The sequence below is a fragment of the Dermochelys coriacea genome, chromosome 8 (genome assembly GCF_009764565.3).
Source record: "Dermochelys coriacea isolate rDerCor1 chromosome 8, rDerCor1.pri.v4, whole genome shotgun sequence".
Taxonomy (NCBI): Eukaryota; Metazoa; Chordata; order Testudines; family Dermochelyidae; genus Dermochelys; species Dermochelys coriacea.
The window spans coordinates 93,285,176-93,308,760 of NC_050075.1; the positions used below are offsets into that span (position 1 = coordinate 93,285,176).

The window sequence follows — 23,585 nt, forward strand, 5'->3', positions numbered from 1 at the left end:
TCGAAACTGTTTCATCTTTTCTGACCTGTGGGGGTCAATTGGCGACAGTCTCTGGTAGTGAAGCTCTAATGGACACCCACTGCTAGGCAGCTGGGGATTCAGCACCCCGCTACCTATTTGGTGGTGAGGAGGAGTGGATACCCTCCCCACATCCTAGATGGGATGATGTGGAAAGGAGGCCACTCATCACCGCACAGGATTGCTCAGCATCTCGCAGGTGGGTCAGTATGTATTATATATTGAAGGCTAATAACTATACAATAAATGCAGCCCATAAGAGGATTACACATTATTAATTTCATACCATTCTCAACGGAAAACAGTGCTGGTGAAAGGTGCTGGGACAACATACATTCTCTATCTATCCATAAATCAGGAACTGCACAAGTTAAAGGCAGTCCAAGCTTCTCTACCAATATTCTCCCAGTGTGTCTCAATCCTGATATAGAGAAACAACCCCAAGAATAAGGTAGTAGCTAAGTCTCGATGCCCACTGAGTCACTGGCCTTTCTGCTGAGTCTACCCACAAGAGCACCAGTTACTGTAGTGTCAATCGTCATAAGGTTACCTGTCCATGTGAAAATAAATTGAAACCATCAGCCAGTTTCTCACAGGCTCTCTTTATCTGCCACCGCCCCGCTTCTGAAGTCAAACCATGCATCACAACACCAGCTCATTACATAGGTGACAACTCACACAAGAGCAGTAAGGGAGCCAAGGACTTGGAATTTTGCACTCCTGAAATTTTGGGTGATGACTACATACCTGTGTCTGACAATTAGATACCAAGGAGGTGAAATACATGAGGTAGATCAACAGATAGGAGAGAGGGAGAAATGCATTTAAAGTCTGAGGATGAAGAAAATCAATACGCAAAATAAAATAAACTTTTTTTTAAAATGGTGATAAAAGTGTTAACGATTTTGGACTCTCCCTCCGTTATTTATAAAAGGTAACAAAGACGTCTCCATTCATATTTAGCCACGCAAGGGAATCTAAAAAATGCCCAGGCACCATGGTGAATGGAGTTGTGTTAATTAGCCAGATATGGCAGAATTATCTTTGTTCCCATAAAATTAAATTCTATAGTTACCTTTGTGACAAAAGCCAAAGGGCGTACATGCGAGGTAGCAATACTTCTTAAGATCTAGGTGATGAAAGTATGTCCTGGTGTTTCAAACCACTGAGACTAAGTAATGAGACTAAGTAATCAGAATGTCCTTTGAGAAATGCATTTTAAAACCCCCAGGCATTTCAGACATCTAGCACTGTGACTCTACAGGCCTGTGCTTCCCTACAGAACAGTCTGATCTGCTGTACTGACACAGCAAGAGTTCAAATCCCAGATGGAAAATTAATCTCACAATGTGGCTTGATTGAGTTTCAATTCTCTAGTGCATCGCTTGAAGGTTGTTCTGCTTGGCTATGGAAGAGGTGAGGGCAGGGAGACTTAATTTGTCTGACATCCTGTACATCATTAAGCAAGGCACACTTTGAAAAGGACACCACTGGTTATTACAGCTATAAAGAATCTATAGTACTCCCACATATTCATCGTTCCCTAAAAATGTTATCATTACACTTTTTTTCTACATAGCCCAAAGAGTGGGTCCAAGGACCAAATGACTTCAGTGGGAGTTGCACCTGTGTATCTGTGTGTAGAATTAGGTCCCAAAGTAGGAGGGATATAGATAGCTATACATTTTAAGAACTATCTCAAAGCTATAAAGGCACATTTACAGTTTTCTTACAAATATATCAAGAGAAAACACTGCCAGGGGTTATAATAAGCAAAAGGTAGCCCTATTATTGCACAATTTATTGTAAAAGCTGGTATTGAATCTTAACCTGCTTACAAAAATCAATTTACTCCAGCATGGGAATTTCCTGACTGATTTAATATACTTTTCCGCATGTATTCATTTTTTTACCAGTTGGCTGTATATGTCCCATTTGAACTCTACACTGGACAGTCAGACCTTTGGTTTGTTATGAAAAGACTCAGCAGTGGAGACTAAACTCTTCTAACCAGTGTATTTCCTCCTGCTTCCCACCTCTCAGACTTGCTGACAGATGACATAAATAGTCTCACTTGCTTGATCCAACACAAATTGTATTCTATGCCAAGGTGTCAGATGATAGGAGGTTACTAAAAGTTATTAGGTGGAAAATCACAGTCTCTTACTATAGATCACCAGGATCACAAACGTAGATATCAAACCTCTGACAACAGAGTTGTTACATGTTTACCAGAGGTTCCTTCTGAGAGTATCTATCTATGAAAGGGTCTGCTCAAAAGACCACTAAAGGTAATGGGAATCCTTCCGTTGCCTGCAATGAGCTTTGGATAAGGTCCATGAAGAGAATATTAAAGTTCTCAAAATATTGTGGGCCAAATCTTGAGTGAATGTAAGATGGCAGAGTTCAATTGAAGTAAATTGATTTATACTAGCTAAGGATTTGGCCCTCTGTAACTGGCCACATCTTCTACCTGATAAAAGACACAATAAAAGAGTAGGTTTCTTGGATCATTTTAGTGTTCCTGAAGGAATTAACTGCCTTTTCAATTCACTCTCATAAATGTAAGTGATAAGTAATAAAATCTTTATCACTACTCTCAGACAGATAATAAACAGATAAGTCAAGCTGATTTCCCAACAAACGGTAACACCTATCCTTTCACTGACATCTAAATAGAACATAATGTTTCATTTCATTTTATGAGTGTGGTATTTTATTAATCATTTACTTTGAAGAAAATAGTATGGCCAAATTTTTAAGTATGGCTAAGACAGTGGCCTCCAGCTGTGAGAATTCTGGGCCAGACAGCCAGGCATTGTAAATCGGCATGATTCCCTGGCAGTCAATGGTGTTAAACCAATTTATACCATCTGAGGATCTGGCTTTCTTTGTCTATCACATAGCTACAGAGAAATTACAAATTTGAATCCCAGTCCCATGCTGGATGACATTTAAAACAGAGTGCACTTAATTTCTGGATAGCAACAATAATAAAGAAACGCTATTACCTTTGTATGCTATCACCTATCATATCCCACCATAGCTTGTTGAATGGGTATTATTGTGAGCCAACAGCAGAAGCCATAATAATCCTCATCACTTCAAGACGTATCATCTACAAGTGAATTAGGGGCCAGATCTTCAGCTGAGCCCTGATCCAGCAAAGCACTAATTTAACATGTGGGTAGTCCCACTGTGTTTAATGGGATTTTTGCGCACTTAAAGTTAAGCATGTGCTTAAGTGTTTGGATAGATCAGGGCTCTGATGTAAACTGGTGTCACTCTAATGAAATCAATAGAGCTATGGTGATTTACACTCGTTGGAAATCTAGCCCTGTATTGCAGTCCAGGATCATCTGTCACTTTAATAGTTAGGAACAATCTCTGACATTCTCTAATACAAGTTTTTACCTGTAACAATTTCTAGTGATATGAAATGACTACAAATCTTCTAACGTGACAATGAACAAAACACTACTGTACAACATGTACTGATCTGATAATACATTAAACGGATGACAGCATATAACATGAGACACAGCATGGCTGAAAATATTTAAGAGTCGTGGGGTTCTTAGATAGTTTTCTTTCAATATTCAGCTCTAACGTAAAGATGTGTAGGCCAGATGATGATGCCACGCCTAGCAAACAATGAGTGCTCTGCTTGTTATATAATGATTGTGGGGACTCTGAGGGGATTTTTGTATCAGTAAATATCAGGGAGCAATGTGAAAATATTAAAGTGAATAAAGCAAGCTCTCATCAAGCAAGAAGGGTAACAGATGTCAACCGGTATCACATATCAGTAAACAGTAATAGCGTAGGAGGCTACTGATCTTAGGGCTTTTATGAAAACATCCTGGTTATTGTTGACTGCCACATCCCAAGTGTTTGGATCTTTAAATGGTGGTGGTGGTGTTTTCCCTGGATTAAACTACCACCAGGTGATGAGATTCAACTATATGTAAACATTCATGTCACTTCAAATAAAAAGATAATGCTTCTGCAGACCTAGTGCTGTTTTAAAAAAGTGAATTCAATGCTCATGAAAAGTACTGGGCTGACGGAAAACTCAAGCCTCTATTAAGTGGTACAGCAAGCTTCCCACACCTGTGTGCCTCAGTCTTAATCCAGAGTGATCATCTTTAGGGGGGAGAGAGTAGTTGTGTCTCCATTCAGTCCTCGTCCTCTCTGCTGAGAGTGCTGATGGGGTGCCAATATATGCCAAATGAAATGGCGTTTTCTGTAATGTGAACCAACACCAGTCCACAAGGAACTGGACGGAGGCCACCAAATCTTTGCCCTTTAATTTTTCTCCCTCATCTTTATTTCTCTAAAGAAATTTGGTATGTACAAAGGCTGGAGCCATTGCCAGTCTCTCGGTGGTTTCATACATGCCAAAGGGAACACATACTGCAGCTAACTTCTTTATGCACAATGGATTTTCGCATAGGCAGAGATTCATTTTCATTTCAGAAATGGGGACTAAGAAACTGGTAACAGGATACAACCCCTTTCATCACTAAGTCATTGCTTTGGATCTGGTCCTGGCGAACGGTTACTACCATTTGTTACCATCTGATACTTTATTAGCCTAGGCTAAGAACCGATTCCTGCAGGACTCCACTGGAAACACACACCTCGATGACAAATTCCCCATGTGCAGTTACTTTTTGAGTTCTAGCAGTTAGCCAGTTTTTAATCTATTTAAAGTGTGCCATGTTAATTTTATACAATTCTAGCTTTTGAATCAAAATCTTGTGTGGTACCAAGTGGGTGGAAGAGTCCTCATCATAAACTATCCATGACTCTACATATTATCTTTGTTGGCAATCAGAGCAGAGAGGTTAAGAATTGAATGGGTTATGGAAATTCAACTGTTTTCTCCTCTAACATGGTGCACCCAGGGAAGGATACATAATTTGCATACTGAAACTTGAACTAATTCTTCTTATGCCATATCAGTCCTGTGAATAAATGGATGACTTCCACTTGTGGGGAAGCATCTTTCACAAGAACTAAATTTACTTAAGTAATACAAATCAGAAGCAGACCCTTTAAGAAACAACAAACACCTGCCCCTGTCCAGGAACAACATCAGATGATCTTCACTGAACTGTGCACTCAAATTTCAAGCATAAGAATTTATCGCAAATCCTTTGGAGTTGTTGAAGAACAAAACCACAAGATCAGATCACCCAAGCCCATTTCTTCCTGTACTTCTTGGTGTCTCAGAATAGCCACCTGAATCTTCTTTTGCCTATCAAAAATGCTTTGATTAAAGAAGTAGAGAATAAAAAACATCCCGACACCACAGGAAGCCCCTTAGTAAAAGGTACATTAATAGGGTAAAAGCAAGCCAAAAAATGATTAATTTGCTTCTCTGTTTCCATAGTCTGTTTACACAAGTTGATTAGAGCACTTAATTACTAATTTACCCTGCTTAAAAACAAGAGTGCTTTTCATTTTTAATGAGATGAGGGAAGGAGACTTGCCTGACAACAGGGAGAAGTAATTTTATTTCCTCTGATGATTTTGTCTACCCAGTTATTAACGTTTCTAAAAGAAAGAATGATTACTCCCCAATTTTCCCCTGTTTTTTCTCATTAAAGACATAGTCGCAGATACAGATTTCTTCTCACATCAGTCCTTCACCTAACTGGCAATGGTTGGAAGAGAAATATAGGATTAGATCTTCAGCTGGTGTAAATCAGTGTAGCTATACTGAAAAAAACAGAGCTATGCCAAATTATACCAGCTGAAGATCTGGTCCAAAAACTCAAACAACATGATCTGTAGCTATAGTCCTTTCTGGGTGAACCAGTATGAACCTCCCAAGTCCAGGTAATAATCATTGGTACTCTTACAATACATGTTACATGATTCCACTATATTTAGAAGATCCAAGCAGTGCATAAATAAAACAATTTAAAGTTCTTGTAATTGGGAATTGTAAACTAATCATTTCAAACATGTCATCATTATTATCATAATTTCAAACCCTGGCATGCAACACATCTCTTTAATACTTATGGACTTTACTCACATGTCCATCATTTTTAAAGGAATGTCAGGATGCCCTATGTCCATATGGCTAATGGTGCTGCTTCAGGGGATGTTCAATTGATGTCAACAGGTAGTTCAGCGGCTCGATTACACTGGCTGTTTAAATGAGGCAACCAATCCATCTTAGTTAATTATACAGTGCCAGTCACTGCAGTATCTAGTTGTCTTTCTGCTTAGCTCTCATAGGCAATAGGGGGGAAAATTCCCAATGATTTCAGATGTTATTTTCATACCTGGAAAATCTCACATACGTCATAGTTAAAAATGAAATCTATTCACTTTTCATGTGTTGTTAATGGGTTGGGTTTTTTTGGTTCCTTTCATACAAGTCAAAGATTTCTGCCCATATCTGTCTCATAATTGAACTGCAGACATCACAGTCATTTCCATGGCAACACAGTGATGTCAAATACAAAACTATGATCTCACTACTGGATCAAACAGAATGTAAGGTTGAGAAGTGGGGGGCAAGTGATCTCTGTCAGGCACACACAAAAAATGGATTGCAGATGTAAGCATAACTATGAGGGGAATGAGCAGGGGACTTTCTCCCTCAAATTTGAGTGTGTGGTGGAGGAGAGGTGAAGGGGGGAGGGAAGTGGAGGCCATTTCCAGATCCGAAAGTGCTGCAGCAGGCTCAATGCTTCCTCATCTGTGGGGATGCCCAATAGCTGATAAGGAGAGCTGAGAGCTCGGCGCACCATCTGCTGGAAAGAGGCAACACCAGACTCAGTCTGCAGGAGGAGCTAGAAGAAAGAGTCCAGATTCACTCTAGTAGCCCAACTCAGAGGAAGCGGGAAGCATATTCCCCTCCCCACAGACTTGGAGCAGCTACAGGACACCCCATGTCCTCTTTCCAAAGTGGGGAGCAATGTACTACTGGGAGGGGGGACACAACGTATTGGGGGAGTCTGGCTCCAAGGGGTTGAGGACACAGAGGAAGTGGGGCATACAGAATACTGGGTGGAGGAGAGATGGAGATACAAAGGATGGGAGAAATACAGGAAGAGAGAGAGAGAGAGAGACACACACACACACACGGTCATGCACCCACATGTGTAGACGCACATGTAACCCACTGGTCACACTTGCTGTGATATTTATATCTTATTTTTTCTTTGCAGTCATTCTCACTATGTGCTAGATGCTTTCCAAGCACTCCTGAGAGTTACAATGGTATAAATGCTCAACATGGGTCTGTGGAGAGCCAAGCCCAAACCAAACCTTTATCGCCCCCTCAATATTTATGTCAAAATGACTCCACTGGTTACAGAAAGTTACTGGTCAAACACATTGCATTGCTCTGTATAAAGTTTCTTTTCTTTAATCTTTTCCTCATGGAGAAGATCCCACTTTAATTTGCCAGGTCCAAACGAAAACGGATAATTAAGTTTCCTAAAGGTAATTTTATTAATTGCTTTAATGTGCAATTAAGGAATGATCAGTGGGATTCCCGGGTTTTACAGGTCAATAATCCCATTCCTGACTGTATGTGCTATGTCTGAATGAGTAGGCTATCCTGAAGAAAGAACTGGATAATTGTCCGATCAAACAGCCCCCCACACTCACTTCCAATTTTTGCTAACATACAACTGAAGCGGAGCAACAATATATTTGAAACGTTGACATTTATTTATTGAACACTTTTACCGAGGAGGAGTTGCTGATGTAAATTGGAAACAATCACAGAAACGATCACAAAGAAATGTGCAAAGACAGTGAACCAGGATCCTGGTGCTCAACAGATACAGACTCTAAATCCACCCATCTTGGTCAGCAATGACAAGGCTACTTCATTCACCAGCATATAAATTTCAAAAATCCTTCACATCATGCAATTTTATATGGGCAACGAACCACCACAGATTGTCTCCCGTGTGTCAGTGCTGAGCCAGGTGGGCTGTTTTATAGCTTATAGCTACAGAAACATTAAAGAGACACAACTAACCAGCTTAAAAAAAACAGTGTATGGCGGGGCAAATTAAAAGACAAAACTAAATAGCAAAAAGGAAAACAGAAGGTTTTTTTCCCTCAGGAGATTCTAGAGACTAAATAATCAAGGATGAAATGGGAGATTATTCTGATCACCCTGAGCATTCTTTTATTGGGTAGACCAATTGTTTTAATTCCTCTTTACCACGGAGGAGAAAAAACGCCTAGGGGACACATGAAGAGGAAAATAAGGAACTCAACATTCTTTGAAGGAACAACATATGGTGACCAGGCATCAGAGATGGATGTTATAAATCTTTTCTTGGTAGAATTATCTAAAGATGAAATTGTAGTTTTGAATAAAGGCTTGGGCTTTTAAACCCGCACTGGAATCTGGCAAATGAGATTGTAACGTAGACTGTTACAAATTTTGCAGTAACCTTCATTTCAAACATTTCTTTGCAAGATGTGCAGGATACTGAGAACTCCGTTGTTAGCACAGATGTGGTCAATAAAGATAATGAATAAAAGGGGAATATGATATTTTAAAAGAAATCCCCTTTAATCTATCCTCTTTAATGCATGCCTGTTGACTTGCTCTTGAGTGAAAGATATGGATTTGGATACTTTATTTGGAATATTCTATCAAGAGCAAAAATCTGTAAGATTTAAAAGTTGGAATCTGACTGCTTCAGGAAAAAACTATGTATTATACTCCTTAAAGAGCAATTAGAGTATTGTTATATAAGAGAGAAGAAAATAAGGCGATAAATTGATGCTTAGTGCCTTGTGAGAAGAAACATGCTTAGGGCTACAGTATGACTTCTTCAGGTAAGAAACCATTATTGTTGCAGTAAATATAAATAATGGGTCTGATCAAAACCCCAGGAAGGTCAACTGAGAGATTCCCATACATTTAAATGGGCTTGTGGGTAAAATATATTGATATACAGATAATTCATCACCCCATACTAGGAGTGGTGTTCATTAGAGACTTTCTAAATCAGTGGTCACCAACCCGTCGATTGCAATTGATGGGTCAATTCCGGAGCCTTGGCCAGTCAATCGCAATCTCCGGAGCTAAAAGCTGCCTGCCTGCCATGGCTCCATGCCGCTCCCGGAAATGGCTGGCTGCTCGCACGTCTCTGCAGCCCCTCGGGGAAAGAAGAGGGCGGTGAGGCAGCTTCGCACGCCGCCCTCGCCCCCAGCACTGTCCCCGCAGCTCCCATTGGCTGGGAACCGGCCAATGGGAGCTGTGGGGGCGGCGCTTGCAGGCATGGGCAGCGCACGTAGTCCTACTGCCCCCCTCAGGGGCCGCACACAGAGACGTGCCAGCAGCCAGCTGCTTCCAGGAGCGGCATGGGGCTACAGCAGGCCGGCAGCCTGCCTGAGCCCACTGTGCTGCCAACCAGGAGCCACCTCTGGTAAGTACCTCCCAGCCAGCGCCTGCACCTTGCACCCCCCACTGCACCCAAACCTCCAGCCCAAAGCTGAAGATTTTTACTATCATGTTGTTCATTCTATTTATCCATTCATATTCCTATGCATGTATCTTATTTTCATGCTCGAACATTTCCAGTATTTATAATTAGAATTTAACATTGAGTATAAACATTATATTTTGTAAGAAAAAAGGCAGAGAAATAGGCAAAAAACCAACCAACCAAACAAAAAAAATCCAGTAAGTACACAGCTGTCATCTAATTCTGAAGACTGCATCCACCCTGCCAGTTTAACCCACAAAGCCTGCAGCTCATATGGAACTGCAACTTTTGTAGTCTTCTCAAAAGCTGAAGTCCTCCAAATTGGCTTAAATATGCAGTAAATAAATAACTTTTTAGACAATAATTTTAAATTGTGTTCCTTAGATTGCATTGTAGTCCTAGGTACGAGAAACCTGTCCAATGCAGACTCTTTTGATCAGTCAAGAATAGTATTAGTAATACTAAGAATAGTAATAGTAGTAACTTCAGCCTCATGCATGGAGGCACTGAGTTGTTTGTGTAATGCTGCTAACACCTCCAGTAAGCTCCTGCCACTGACAAACCCACCTTGAATCTGCTGATTCAGTGCTTAACTTTGTTCTCTGATCTCTGCTAGTCATCAGAACCCTACCCCTGTGGCTATTTAAGGTTCACCATGTGTCTGGAGATGGCAACTTTCAGCGGAATCCCAGCCCTCCCCTTTAAACGCATCTGAAGGACCTGCGCCAGAGCTCCCTCCCAGACCCTGCACCCTCTCCTGCACCCCAAACCTCTGCACCAGCCTGGAGCCCCCTCCTGCACCAAACTTCTTCCCAGAGCCCACGCCCCTCACCCTCTCCTGCACCCCAAACCTCTGCACCAGCCTGGAGCCACCTCCTGCAGCCAAACTCCCTCCCAGGGCTTGCACCCCTCACTCCTGCACCCCAACCCCTTGCCCCAGACTCAGCCAATGCACACCTCACAGTTGAGAATGTTACACCGATTTGTGACAATCCCTGAAGGATTTTGGATCTATAATCCACAAATGACACTAATAAAAGTAAAACTCATGAAATGTCCAGTGGATTCTATGAGATTAGGTACACTGTGACCATATGATGCCTGCACCCAAATTCCCTCCCAGAGCTTGCACCTCTCACTCCTGCACCCCAATCCCTTGCCTCAGGCTCAGCCCAGAGCCCCCTCCAACACTCCAAACCCCTCGGCCCCAGCCCAGAGCCTGCACCCCCTCCGCACCCTGACCCCCTGCCCTAGCCCAGTGAAAGTGAGGGAGGGTAGGGGAGAGTGAGTGATGGAGGGAGGGGGAATGGAGTGAGCAGGGCGGGGCCTCGGGGAAGGGGCGGGGTACTGGGTTGATCTTAAATTCAAAAAGTGATCTTGTGAGTAAAAGGTTGGAGACCCACAGTTCTAAATGATATCATTACTGTACTTCTTTGTTCCCCCTCCCCTGGATCAAGGATCTCCCAAGGCTGTGAGGTCTGTCTCTGCAGCACCATCCTCATGGAACGTGAAGAAGGTATGCCATATGACTGGGGATCTACACAGAGCAAGTTGTGAGCAAGAGAGGACGGCAAAGAGAGTCAAGTTCCAATGCCTCTCCTAGTCATGAGTACAAATAGGCAAAGTTCAACTGTATTACTATTGCTTATTATATTATTATTATTTTATTTTAACTTTCTGCATAGCAATTGGCGCCTTGGTTGGCAGAGCACTATAGATCGAGGCCAAGATTTTCAAAGTGACTAGAGATTTTGGATGGCCCAGTTTGAGAGCGGCTAACTTGAGTCACCCTAAAAAGGCCTAATCTTCAGAGAATTGTGAGCACCCAACCTCAGAAAGTCAGACCACTTTAAGGTACCTAACGGTGGGCATTCAGAAACCAAGGCACCCAAAAATCACTTTTAAAAATGTTGCCAAAATTACTGGGACAAATCCAATCAAAACTCCCACTTAAAATGAATGGCGTTCTGACTAGGTAAGGGTTGAGTAAATATCAAGCAAAGGCCTTATAACATGTTCCCTTATTGTTATACTGGATAAACAAAGAGCTCTGAATGATGCTACACTATATCACTAACAGAGTACAGTCAATAATAACATCTCCTATTGGCAAACATTATAATGAAGCTAACCATAATTTATGGGAGCAGCACTAAGAATGGTATTGGTTGGGAAGAGGCCCACAAGACGGTGTGCTAGAGAAAGGAGATCAATATAATGAAAATGAGATTACAACACTGGATATAAGCTTGGCATGACAGCTTTACAAAGAGTATAGGCTTTACATGGCTTCTTGTTTCTAATTCTAGTACAGTCAGTAGATGGATTCCTTGTTAAAAATTATTTTTAATCATTTCAATTGTCTGTGGTGCTGTGCAACTGGTACCACGTATGTTGCAGGTAGCCTATTTTAACCAGTGGGTGTTCTGAAAATGTAATTCAGTGGAAACCACTTACAGTGTGATTTTTCCCAAAGCTGCAGAAATATAACTGTACTCTGTGCCAAGATTCAAGTGCCACGACCTGCACTCCGTGACCAGGAAGCTCAGATACCATGGTAATGAGCATGATATAAATACCTAGAGAGACAGATCAGTTTCCCCTCTCCTTGAACAGAGGCAATAAAGAACGGCTATGGTGTTGATCCAAAGCTCATTAACGTCAATGGAAACAGTGCCATTGACTGAACAGGCTCTGAATCAGACCCTATAGGAGTGGCTGCTTGGAGGGAGGCTGCCTTGGGAAGGTCAGGCCCCACAGCCAGGGGTCATAAGAACTGGGCTGAACTTCCAGACCAGGGAAGTTTCCCTTCATTCTTATTTCTGCTATGGTTACTATTTTGATTTTTATACTAAACTTTTTTATTTAAAGGAGGGAAAAAAGCATTGCTGAATTGTCTTGTTTTTTCTGCTAAATCCTGTCACCCCTTTATATGGGCCAAATCTGTGCACAGTTACTGTGATTATTCATTCAAATCACTTGCTTTTACACTCAAAATGCCAGGTATGCATCTAATTGGCCACTGGTGTGAAATTGCCAAGTTGCACATGCAACTGCTTTAACAGCACATGTAATATAGCAACATAATTGTGCCTAAGCTGTTTTGAACATCATACCTTTAAAGTTAAATGAGAGCCATGCATCTTTGACTTTATAAACTAATTCTTTTTTGCATGTGGTATTTTGATCATGACAAGGTCTCCCAGCCAAAAGCATAGTTTCCAACTGATTGCTGGTCATGTGCCATCGTGCAATGTCTTTATCAAAGGATCAAATGTATTATTTGAATGTTCTGCTGCAGTGAGCCACTAACTGATTCAGAATGCAACAGCGGACTCAGATAGGCTGTCAAATATGTTGCAAATCAATTACAACAATAACAGCACCTTCAGAAACATTTCTGAACATTTGAGGTTAATGGGAAATGTAGGTGTCAGCACATCAGAAAAATCAGACTATTTTTATTTAGGTGCCTAAGAATGGATTAAGGTACCAAATATTTAGGTAGTCAACAATTTTAATCTCAAATTCTACAGACACTAATGGGGACAGCCAAAAAGTGCTGGTGCCTTGCCTCAAAATGTACTGTTTCAATAGTACTACCTAGGTATTAGCTTGTATACCAGTGCTTTTCATCAGTAGATTCCAAGTGCTTTACAAAGGAGGCCAGTATCAGCATGTTATGTTAATGGAGAAACAGAGCACAGAGAGGTAAGTGACTTGTCCAAGGTCATCCATCAGGGATTAGTGGTTTCCTAATTTAAAAGTATGTACTTAAACTTCTAGAATGAGGTCCCACTGAATGACATCATCACAATCTTTCATTCAAGGAAGCAAATATAATAATTCTGTGATGTAATTGGCTGAAAGGGTCCGGTTGCAGTTTACATGAGAAAACTTTTGAAGGAATATGCTGCATTGTAGTGTGAGACAGGGTATTAATCTGACTTTCTTGGATGGATTATGAAACATTTTGGGTATGCCAGGGTGAGGAGACATATTTAAAATAAAACAACATAAGACAAAAGGCAGCTGAGTCTGAGCAACTTCACAGCGTACGATTTTACTAACATTCACAAAACCAAACATAGTACTGTGAGTTTTGAAATATTAATCTACCAAGTATTAGTGTGGACGACAACTTAAAACTTTTAAACTAAGCAACCTGTGTATTTGAGGCCAGGCGGTAATCTTCAGAAGATTAACGGAATAGCAAGAATTAAATATGAGCCCTATCACAAGAAGCTTTTACTGAAATCAAATTGCATTTTTCAGATATGACGAGTTCTAGCTGCAAGCACCACAATGATACAATACAGATACACTACATAACAAGATACTTAATTTGCTGCAGTGGGATTCACTATACTGAGAAAATTCTCAAGCAAACTGCTATTTCCCAGGTAATGTATATAAGTCAGCAGAACCTTCACTCTTCCATTTCACATTTGGAAAAATTTGAAGCACCGCGCCAAAGGCTCAACTAGTGTAAATCTATGTATTGACTTCAATGGAACAATGGCAGTTTATACAGCTGAGGACCTGCCCCACTATTCCAAGGGACTGCTAGCTCAGTTTCAGTTCAAAATTCATGTAACAATTTCTGTGCTTGCTTTAAAAAATGCAGGCTGAGGCTGTCCTGGTAAGAGAGTATGTGCACATGCATTAAAATATACAGTCTAGTGCCTATGTGTGCAACTGCAACATGAAACCAGGCAACAACTATTTAAATGTTTGTGACTATGTCACTCTTTAACAGCCGATCTACAAAAGATAACAAGTTCTAATACTACTTCTACTAAAGTGAATGAAGATAAGGAGCTAGAGTCTGCTTTTTTTGGAGCAGACATTCCTAAATTCCATCCTAATGGTAACCCTAGAGTCACTGTGGTGGATGACTGCAATAGTTCGTGTGCACAGAAGTTTTACAGTGTGGCCCATGTTTAAGATTCCCCAGTGCCAGGAAGTGAAGCAGGGCTAACCATGAACGTGATAACTTGGGATGAAAGAGTGGATGTACTAGCAGTGGTCACAATCTCAGGGTCTGGGCCTGCATTGAACTCCATGTGGAGCTATATTCACCTGGAGCTCATTGCAGGATCAGGGCCTTACTGAACACCTTCCTTGTTCATCTGCCCAAACTGCCTGGGTGAACTCTACAAGCAGTGTCCTTGTGCTTGCCTCACCTCTTCACAGCGGAAAAGACAATTTCTCCAATACACAAGAGAATATACACAGGTATAGCAATGGTAGGGCATGCTTCAATGAAAGTGGGGGGGGAGGAACCAGTAAATACATTTGAGATTGGAATCTTCCTTGCTGAGCAGAACCTACATTTTAATTCCATCTTAATTATTACCTGTGTGTGATGCCAGATATAAAAGTGCACATGATAAGTAGAAGCAGCAGGACTCGGGTTTTTCTACATACCTGTACTGAAGCAAATCTCCAGAAGCACAAGCTCCAGAATAGCAGCACCAACTAAAACAGGACTCCACCTCTTTGGACAGGACAATGGGCTTGCCTACACAAGAAAGTGACACACCTCTGTTAGGGAGAATGAAATTGTGCAGCGTTAAAGACAGAACAAATAATTAAAGTGGGGGAGGGGGAAAGGAGGTTTATTCTATCAGCCAACTACACAAACCCCATATATGGCTAAGCAATGGCACTTCTATAGTACCTATCCCAGGCTCTAGGCAAAATACAGAATTTATATAAAAATTTCAGTAAAATAGTAACACACACAGTATAGATGACATCAGAACAAAACCCAGACCTCTTCCCAATTGCAAGCATCTTTAAAACCAGCCATCCACACCCGGATCGGATCGATGAAGTGAGCTGTAGCTCACGAAAGCTTATGCTCAAATAGATTTGTTAGTCTCTAAGGTGCCACAAGTACTCCTTTTCTTTTTGCAATTCTTTATTAGTCCTGCAGTACTTGGCATTGTTGTGAATTCCCTGATTATTATCATTCAGTTTGTTGCATTCTGGAGCTGGATTACATATTGAAGGCCCATACCGCAAACAATACTTTTGCTTCCTGCTGTGAACAGTTGCATTTAAGTCAATACAATTACTTCTGATAAGCACTACTCCTGATACTAAAATGCAGAGTTGGGTTCTAGGATCACAAGGTGTTAAAGTAATCTAGGCTCTTGAACCCATTAGGTAACCTGCTACTCCTATGTAGGCCTTCCCTTGTAAGGGGCTAGGCAACTCTTTGTTAACATCAACTCGTGGAGTTTCCTTCGTCGTCCAAAGTGGGAAGCACAAGGACAACTCATGACAACATTCTGGGAGCCAGATACTCAGTGGCCTTATGAGAGCTTTGCACCACTCCACCTGCTGAAAGCTACCTTACCCCAGCACTCCAGGATAGTGGGATATTTGGGTGGCACAAAATTACTCTATTTGCTCCTATGCCATCTCCAATCTCTCCAGACAGCCTCTCTGTACCCCAGCAATCCTTCACTGCTGGAATGGCCCCTTTGGGCCACAGGCAACCAGTGTTACTAAGAACATCCCTCAAGCTTCTATAAATTGTACCTAGAGGGGATCAGCCCAGCATAGGTGGACATAGGATTGGTAAGGTGATCCTATTTCCCAAAGGGAAAACTGGACACCACATAGGGCTAGCCCTGGTCCCCCACTTCATCAACACCCCCTGCGCAGGGCTTGCCTGAGACACTTATCTGAGCCCTGCCCCCCCCCATCATGTTCGGCTGGGGGTCGCTGCTTGCCCATGCCCTACCTGCCCCCCATGTGAGTCTGGGGTTGATGTTGCAGCTCTCATAAGCCCTGCCTGCCTCCCCATGGGAGGCTGGGTCTGGCATCACGCCAGCCCTGCCTGAGGCCTGCCTTCCCCCACTACGCAGGGCTAGCATCACCACCCTCCCACCCCCCACATGTTCCTCCACACCTGACTTTTTTTTGACAAAAGTTGACAACTGATCAAGTTGGCAAGAGCAAATAGGACAAATGCCCACTTTTGTCAAAAAGTCAGGACAGCCAGAATAAGGCTTAAAAAAGGGACTGTTCTGGCCAAAAGGGGACGTATGGTCACTCTAAGAATTGGTCACTTTATATTCCCCCTCCTGAGCTGCACCCACAGCTCAGAATCTGGGCCTGGACCTTTGAATATTTCCAGATATGCTAGAAAGAAATGTTACTCCTCGTATCGGTGTTTGTAGAGTTTTGAAGCACTGGGCAACTTTCAGTGTGCTTTAAAACTTTACCGCATACTTTCTTAAAGTGCCCTCAGAATGAACATATTCATCTTACCAGCTGAACAACAAGAGTCTGACACTTTTTAAGCCGTTTATGAATTATCAATTGGCAGTCTACATGGCTGAGTAATGGCACTTGTATCTAACAGTAACATATTCAGAATTTTTTCTTTTCCTGAAAGAAAGGGGGATTGATCCAGGAATGTTAGTTATTTTATCTGATAGGCTCTAATGAGTTCAACAGAAGCAAGAGCATTTCAGTCAGATGAACTTTGACATCCCTTGTTAGTCACACATTTTACAAATGGGGGTATTCCAAGAGTGAAAAAGGCCTTTTGTCCTTAATTGTACTTACCCATTAGTTATGGTCAAAGGACTCCAGTTTAAATTTTAACAAGAATACCTATTAATAGATCTTTTATTTCAGATATCAGAAAGCAGCTTTCTATTCAAAGTCTAGTTGCAACAAAACTGACCATATGTTTCTTTTGAATTAGATAAGGGAAGGTGTGGACTTGATAAAATCTTGTTTGACAAATAGAAAGCACCAATGTGGCAATACCAGCATATATCTACACTAGGTCAACAACCATTGTGTCATCTGGTTCTCTGTTTCTGCTTTCATTTAATATAATTACATGATGCAGATTTTCATCTCTCTTCCTGCATCAAGGTAGGATGTCTGGTTTGATGTCAGAGTGATGCAAATCTATACACCAAATACCTCAGATCCGAGCTTTAAACTGGATCCAAAACATCTTGACCATTCTTAATTTGAAATATGCCCCAAAGCACACATAGTTTACAGATTTTCTGAAGTCTTTTAACTAAATGACGTTATTTTCCACATTTTTAAAGAAAACATATTGAACTAACTTACAGATGTTCAAAGACACTCAACCTATAAAGACAGAATGGGGATTACAAATAGACTGCAAGTATGGACTCTGCTCCTGCAAATATATCCACATATACAGGTCCTTACATCAATGTGAAACCTTGTCAGTGTCAATGACACTCTGTGCAGGAGTCAAGCTCTGCAGGATTGGGTCCTAAATTATTTTAATAACTTGAGATACTGAAGGATTTCTGATTATGCGGGCTTTGTATAATCAAGAAAATGTTCAACGTAAGCAACAGAGGCCAGGGGAAAGTCCTATAGAATTAAAATAGGATGAAACCAACAGAGGTTTTTATAGAAACTGAAAAGGTTCTATCTAAAACTTATTCTAAAAATGTACAGGGGTAGATTCTCAGCTCAGGATCTGGTCCATTTAATTTAACAGAAGAATAATTTCTATAGAACATGTAAACCAATGTACAGAATTTTATAATAAACAAAATCCCTGCTATACAATTTTATAGGCTGGTTTAAAAAAAATCTATAGAAAGGTTATACTTCTCCATATTCTATAGCATTGTCCTATAAGGATTTCAGAGAACAAGGTCTATGAATGGGAAATCACATAAACAGTTTCTCTATGTTCTCTGTTTGCTAATAACATGGATAAGGGACTTTTGTTTACACCATGTCTTTGTGTTATTCCAGTATCTTTAAATTTCAGGAAATCCAGTCTTTCAGGAAGTAACATTTCATTACACAGGTTGGTCAACCAGCAAAATAGAGTTCCATATAAAGGGCATATTTATTTTTCTAAACACCAAATTTTAGCTACCTAAAATAATACAATTAGTTTAATGTCTTCTTTTTCCCTGCTTCCTCTGTCTAACTTACCAGTAATGTCAGCATGCATCTCCACAAAGAGAGGGTTCTTGCTCAACCCTCCACACAGAAACAGTGTGCTGATGTGATGCCCGGCAGACTGCATGGTTTCCAAAATATGTCTTGTTCCCAACTTGAAAGACAGAAAAGGCCTGATGAACATGGAAAACTTACTCAGAAAGAAACCAGCACTAAGTGAAGGCAAGGGTTAGGCCTACAAGAGAAGGGACTTGGTTTATCAGCAGGTCAGTAAGGTGCATTGTATGAGCCACAATGACCAGGAACATGAAAAGTCATACTGCAAGCATTAGGGATGAGGAATTAGAAATGAAAGGAACATATGAGGCCAGCAGGCTGGAAACAGCACCTTGGAGTTGGCTGTAGGAGGAGCAGGGCCTGATAGCTGTCTGTATGCACAGCTGGAGAGAGTAAGGGCTGGGAACCTAAAGGGCAAAGAAAGTGGTCTGAAGCTTGCACAGAACCAGGCTGCAAAGGATCAGGAGAAAGCAAGGGGAGACACTGAGGAGTGGCTGTTTGTGACCAACAGAGCAAGTGACAGGAGAAAGCAACTAAGTAGCAGCAAGGGCACACAGGAGACACAAACAATGTCAGATGCAGCTCACCAGAGTTAAGACATCTCCACCATCCCCTCCCATTTGCTTAGCCCTCCTGCCTCTGACAAAGCCTCGCAGCACAGATGAGCCTTGCAGCATGACCTAAAGGTCAATAAAGTTGGGATCTGTCAAACTAAGGGGAAAGCACGTCAAAGAACCATCACTTAAAATGTTTGGCCTTCAGCACCTTCCCTTTTAAACCAGAGGGCTGTTATCTCAAGTGCCAAATTGAGTTTTGGGCTGCTTCTGAAAATTGAGACCAGTTGAGTAACATCAGATTTGGGATGTTTACTGTGAAACGCTGGCACAACTTTGGATAAGGCTTGAAATGTAGTTTGGTTAAAGGCAAAGTAGTTATGATGAACTAAACGGCCACAAGGCCAGCTAATTAAATCGGTCACTTCCTATTGACACAGAGGGCTAACTTTCCAAATCATACAGTTAAGATTTTAAATGACAGAAAAAGAAAACTACTCTTAAAAGAGTCTCTCCCCTAAGAACTGGCTTTGATGATGACAGTTATATTTCTGATTATGTTCACAATAGTCTCACTGTTATACTGATTTTGTCATATAAGCAGCCAGTAGATACTCTCTTCTGATGCTGCTGATATTCAAATTTATTAGCAAATTCCCCAACACACACACAGACCCCCCCCCCGCGCAAATACTCTGAAAAAGAACATGCTGTGAAAATTATTTGTGTTGACCTGCCTGGAAAATTTTATTCAGCGACATTTACATTAAAACTAGACATTCCACTCAGGGAGGTAAGGGTGGGAGGGGTGGGAAGGACTAATTTAATCTTAAATTAGAGAATATGCAAATTGAGAAGTTTTACATGCAAATTTTATTTTTTTAAAAAATCTCCCATTGTAAAGAAAACTAGAGATTAACATTCTGTGGGTATGACTTGGATTTTGACAAGATTGCACATTTGCTAATGTTGGGTTTAATGTCTGATGTTGCTCCGATTGAAGTCAATGAGTGGAACAGGACTCTGGCTCTAGGAAATAGGACATTTTCCCTTGTAAGGTACATAATAAACATAAAGCTAAATTGGGGGGAGGGGAATTTTGAAAACTAATTTTGTATTTAATAAAGATAATCAGGAAGGACAGGCATAAATTTCCCTCAATCCATTTATTATGATTGCCTACTGTTTCAATGGAATTTTAAAAGCAAGTGTGCAGTAATTTACCATGAAAAGAAATTTAGTGCATACCTTATCTTAGTATTCTGTATCACGGACAAAAAAATCATTATAAAAAGATGCTGAACTTAATGTTAAAATGCAGTATATGAAACAAAGCAACCAGATAATAGGTGGCTTTCCCAGGATGTCCAACAGAGAATGCATTCGCCTCATTAGCGTGAAACAACAACGGGGCACGTGTTTGGTACTGAAATGTTTTTGTTTTCAGCGTCTTTCATGCGGCAATATCAGGAAAACACACACATTCTTATATTTAAATCATAGGATTGTATTAAAGCACCAAGTATACCACTATTATGTTCGGCTGAAAGGGGTCAAAAATCAGCACTAATGAAGTCCAGGCTCAGATTAAATGATCAGGATTTGCTGAAGGAGTGTTAACACATCAGATATGTTAACACATCAGTAAATTTCCCACATCTGCCCATGCTGCTATCCCAGATGGTGTGGCGTGACACTGGGCTATTGGTCCATGTTATCCATAAACCTTATCCTCATTAGAAAACAATGACCAGTGTTAACTCCCAGGATGGCGATGGCAGAAAACATGGCCATATATCTCATGACAGCTGGAAAGATAATTAATTTAATCACTGTACCAGTCCCCGTCTTATGCACAGTGTACCTGCAGGGATGTATGTTTATACTTACGCGGTATAGTTTGGTAATGAAATAGGCAGGAATCAGTAAAGAGTTTAGGTGTGAAGATACTACAGTAATAGGTACCAGTACAAAAAGACAGACACACATATAGATAGGTGAACCACAGGGAGTATATATCTATAAATACAGGTTGACTGACCCACTCTTGCAAAGATTTTTTTGTTGCTGTTTAATCAAACAAGTTACTTGGGAAAAGTGGGGCTAAGTCTAAATTTATTCCAGTAAAATCACAACCCACATACCCACACCCACACCATATACATACATTAATGGACATCTAGAGCTGTTTGTTTAATGTAGAGGTATGGTGGTCCCTCCATCTACTTTAACATAAACTGGGGTGAGGGTTGAGAGGGGAAATAAATCATCCACATGGGTCAACATCATGCCTTGCAACAGAAAAAAGGCAGGAGGAGTGAAATGCCAGGAGCTTCAGCATGCAGAATTACTGTCTTCACACTACAGGGGTGAGGAAGGAGAGGTTTGTAGCCGCACAGGGCCCTGTCCCTATACAAGCTTCTTTTCCCACCCTAGCAGCACCACACCGTACAATCAACACCATCAGCACTGCCCCATGTTGCACAGTCTCTGACATGCACCTGGGGAAAGGACTTCCTCCACGACCCTGCAGGTTGGTGGGGATGATATGGCATATGGCAACTACTCACACCCAGGCATATCTTCCAAACTGCACAGAGCTCCACCTTGCATGTTTATGAAGAAGTGTATCTCTAGGTTTGGGAGAGATTAAGGGCAAGTCTGCACTTAAAACGCTGCATCTGCGCCACTGCAGCACTTCACTGAAGATGCTACTATACTGACAAGAGAGCTTCTACCACGAGAGGAAGTAGTTATGTCGATGGGGGAAGCCCTCCTGTTTACATAGCACCATCTACGTCAGGGATTAGATTGGTATAACTGCATCGCTCAGGGACATGATTTCTCCCTCCCTCCCCTTCAACCACGTAGTTATACTGATATAAATTTATAGTGTAGACCTCGCCTATGTCTCTCTCCTCCATATAGATTTGCCATCTCCTTTTGGACTGTATTTACGCATCTTTCACCTCAGACAGAAGAGGAGGAGGCTTGATATTGGCCATACCCAGCATTCCTTGCCTTGTCAGAACAATTTCCGGAAAACTTTTCTAGGGCATTTTCCTCCTTGCAAAGAGGATCCCTGAGGGTTTTTTTTTCCCATGGGAGGGGGCCAATCCTCTCCATACATGTGATGTTTATCTTGTTCCTTTAAGAACTCATTTGGTGAGTTCATTTGTAATTAGACATCTATTTTACAGGAAGGCATGATCAATCTGCAATGTGACACAGAGTGCAATTCCTTTAAGTAAGTCCTTCATGCTTTTATAAAAAGCAGACTCTTTAAAATGGCTTACAGCAATGGCTTGAATTGTGGCCAAGTAGATAAGAGCGAGTTCATCAAGGCCCTGATACAATGTCAATCCAACAACCTGCATGGAACACAAGAAAAAAATGTTCAAATCTAGCAGAGGTGGAATTTCAGCATTTTCTGTGAAACACAAGGCATGTTTTCTTGTTGCTACATGTTTAAATGCAAATTCTAATCCTGTGAGCTGCACACATACTGTTATGTTAAACATATTTCTCCCGGTCTAGGTAAGAACCACAAAAAATGATTTTGCCCTTGGAAAGAAACAGTGAACAAAATATCATTTGTATGGGATTTACGTGTTATGTTTTCACCGATACAGTTTTCCTATGAGACTTGCATATTCCTTGGGAGTATTTAGTCGAGTACTATGAAATGAAACACAGTAAAAAAAAAATTCCCACGTGCCCTTGCACTGAAAGACAATTAATAATTAGGGTTTAGATTATGATTTCATTTACTCTTGCATAAATCCAAATTTCTTCTATTGAAGTCAGTGTAGTTACTCTGGACTTATATCAGAACAGGCGAGATCCTAATTTTGTCCCTAAATGTGGCAGAAAAGATGCACTATCATTGCTAGTATTTGCATAAGAGACTCAAACCATGGGAATAAAGACCCTCCTGTAGAACACATTTCTTGTGGAAAACAGTACAGCTTTACTAAGGATCAAAATATTCATGGGTCACTCCCACAGCAAAAGGTAATCAGGTGCACCTAAGAGCAGAATTTAGCCTTAATAGTTTTACTCAATTTACTGATATAATTACAGCTCATACCCTTTAGAGGTATGACTTCTGAAAAACAATGTGAGTATTAGTGCCAATTGAAATGAAGTGCATATCACTGTTCCTGGCACCAGTACTGAGGTGGGAACTTATTTTGTATATAACTTCACTTGCAATAAAAAAGTGTCTTAAAGTTTTTCACAGCTTTTGAACAGTAACTAAATAGGTAAATCATTTTATGATAACAATATATTTCAGCATGTTGCTGCCTTTTCAGAACAGATGATTCAAGGTGGAATTCCTGTGTCATTAATCAGGATCAACAAATGCCATCTTTTTCAGTTCAATAGTTGAAAAAGAAAAAAAGTTTTGAAACCACTGGAAAAGAGCACTCAAATATTTAACCATCACCACATTTCTCTGGTTATAAGACTTTTCACTGATATGACATTTAGGGGTGCATAATTATTAGAGATGAGCCTTACTCAACTTCCCCAG

At 40.9% G+C, this 23,585-nt stretch overlaps 1 protein-coding gene across 7 annotated transcripts in view; it reads right to left on the minus strand.

The window, feature by feature from the left end:
- The window catches only part of FGGY (FGGY carbohydrate kinase domain containing), a 414,960-nt gene that overhangs the window by 24,272 nt on the left and 367,103 nt on the right, over window positions 1-23,585 (minus strand). For all 7 annotated transcript variants that reach the window (XR_006273791.1, XM_043490943.1, XM_043490942.1 and 4 more), the window contains 3 exons: window positions 22,345-22,419; window positions 18,471-18,591; window positions 14,934-15,027 (listed from right to left, as the gene is read on the minus strand). Coding sequence is in view for 6 of the 7 variants with exons in the window: in XM_043490943.1 (XP_043346878.1) it covers window positions 14,934-15,027; window positions 18,471-18,591; window positions 22,345-22,419 (290 nt within the window). In the remaining variant the exon portion in view is untranslated. The remainder of the gene's footprint in view (window positions 1-14,933; window positions 15,028-18,470; window positions 18,592-22,344; window positions 22,420-23,585) is intronic.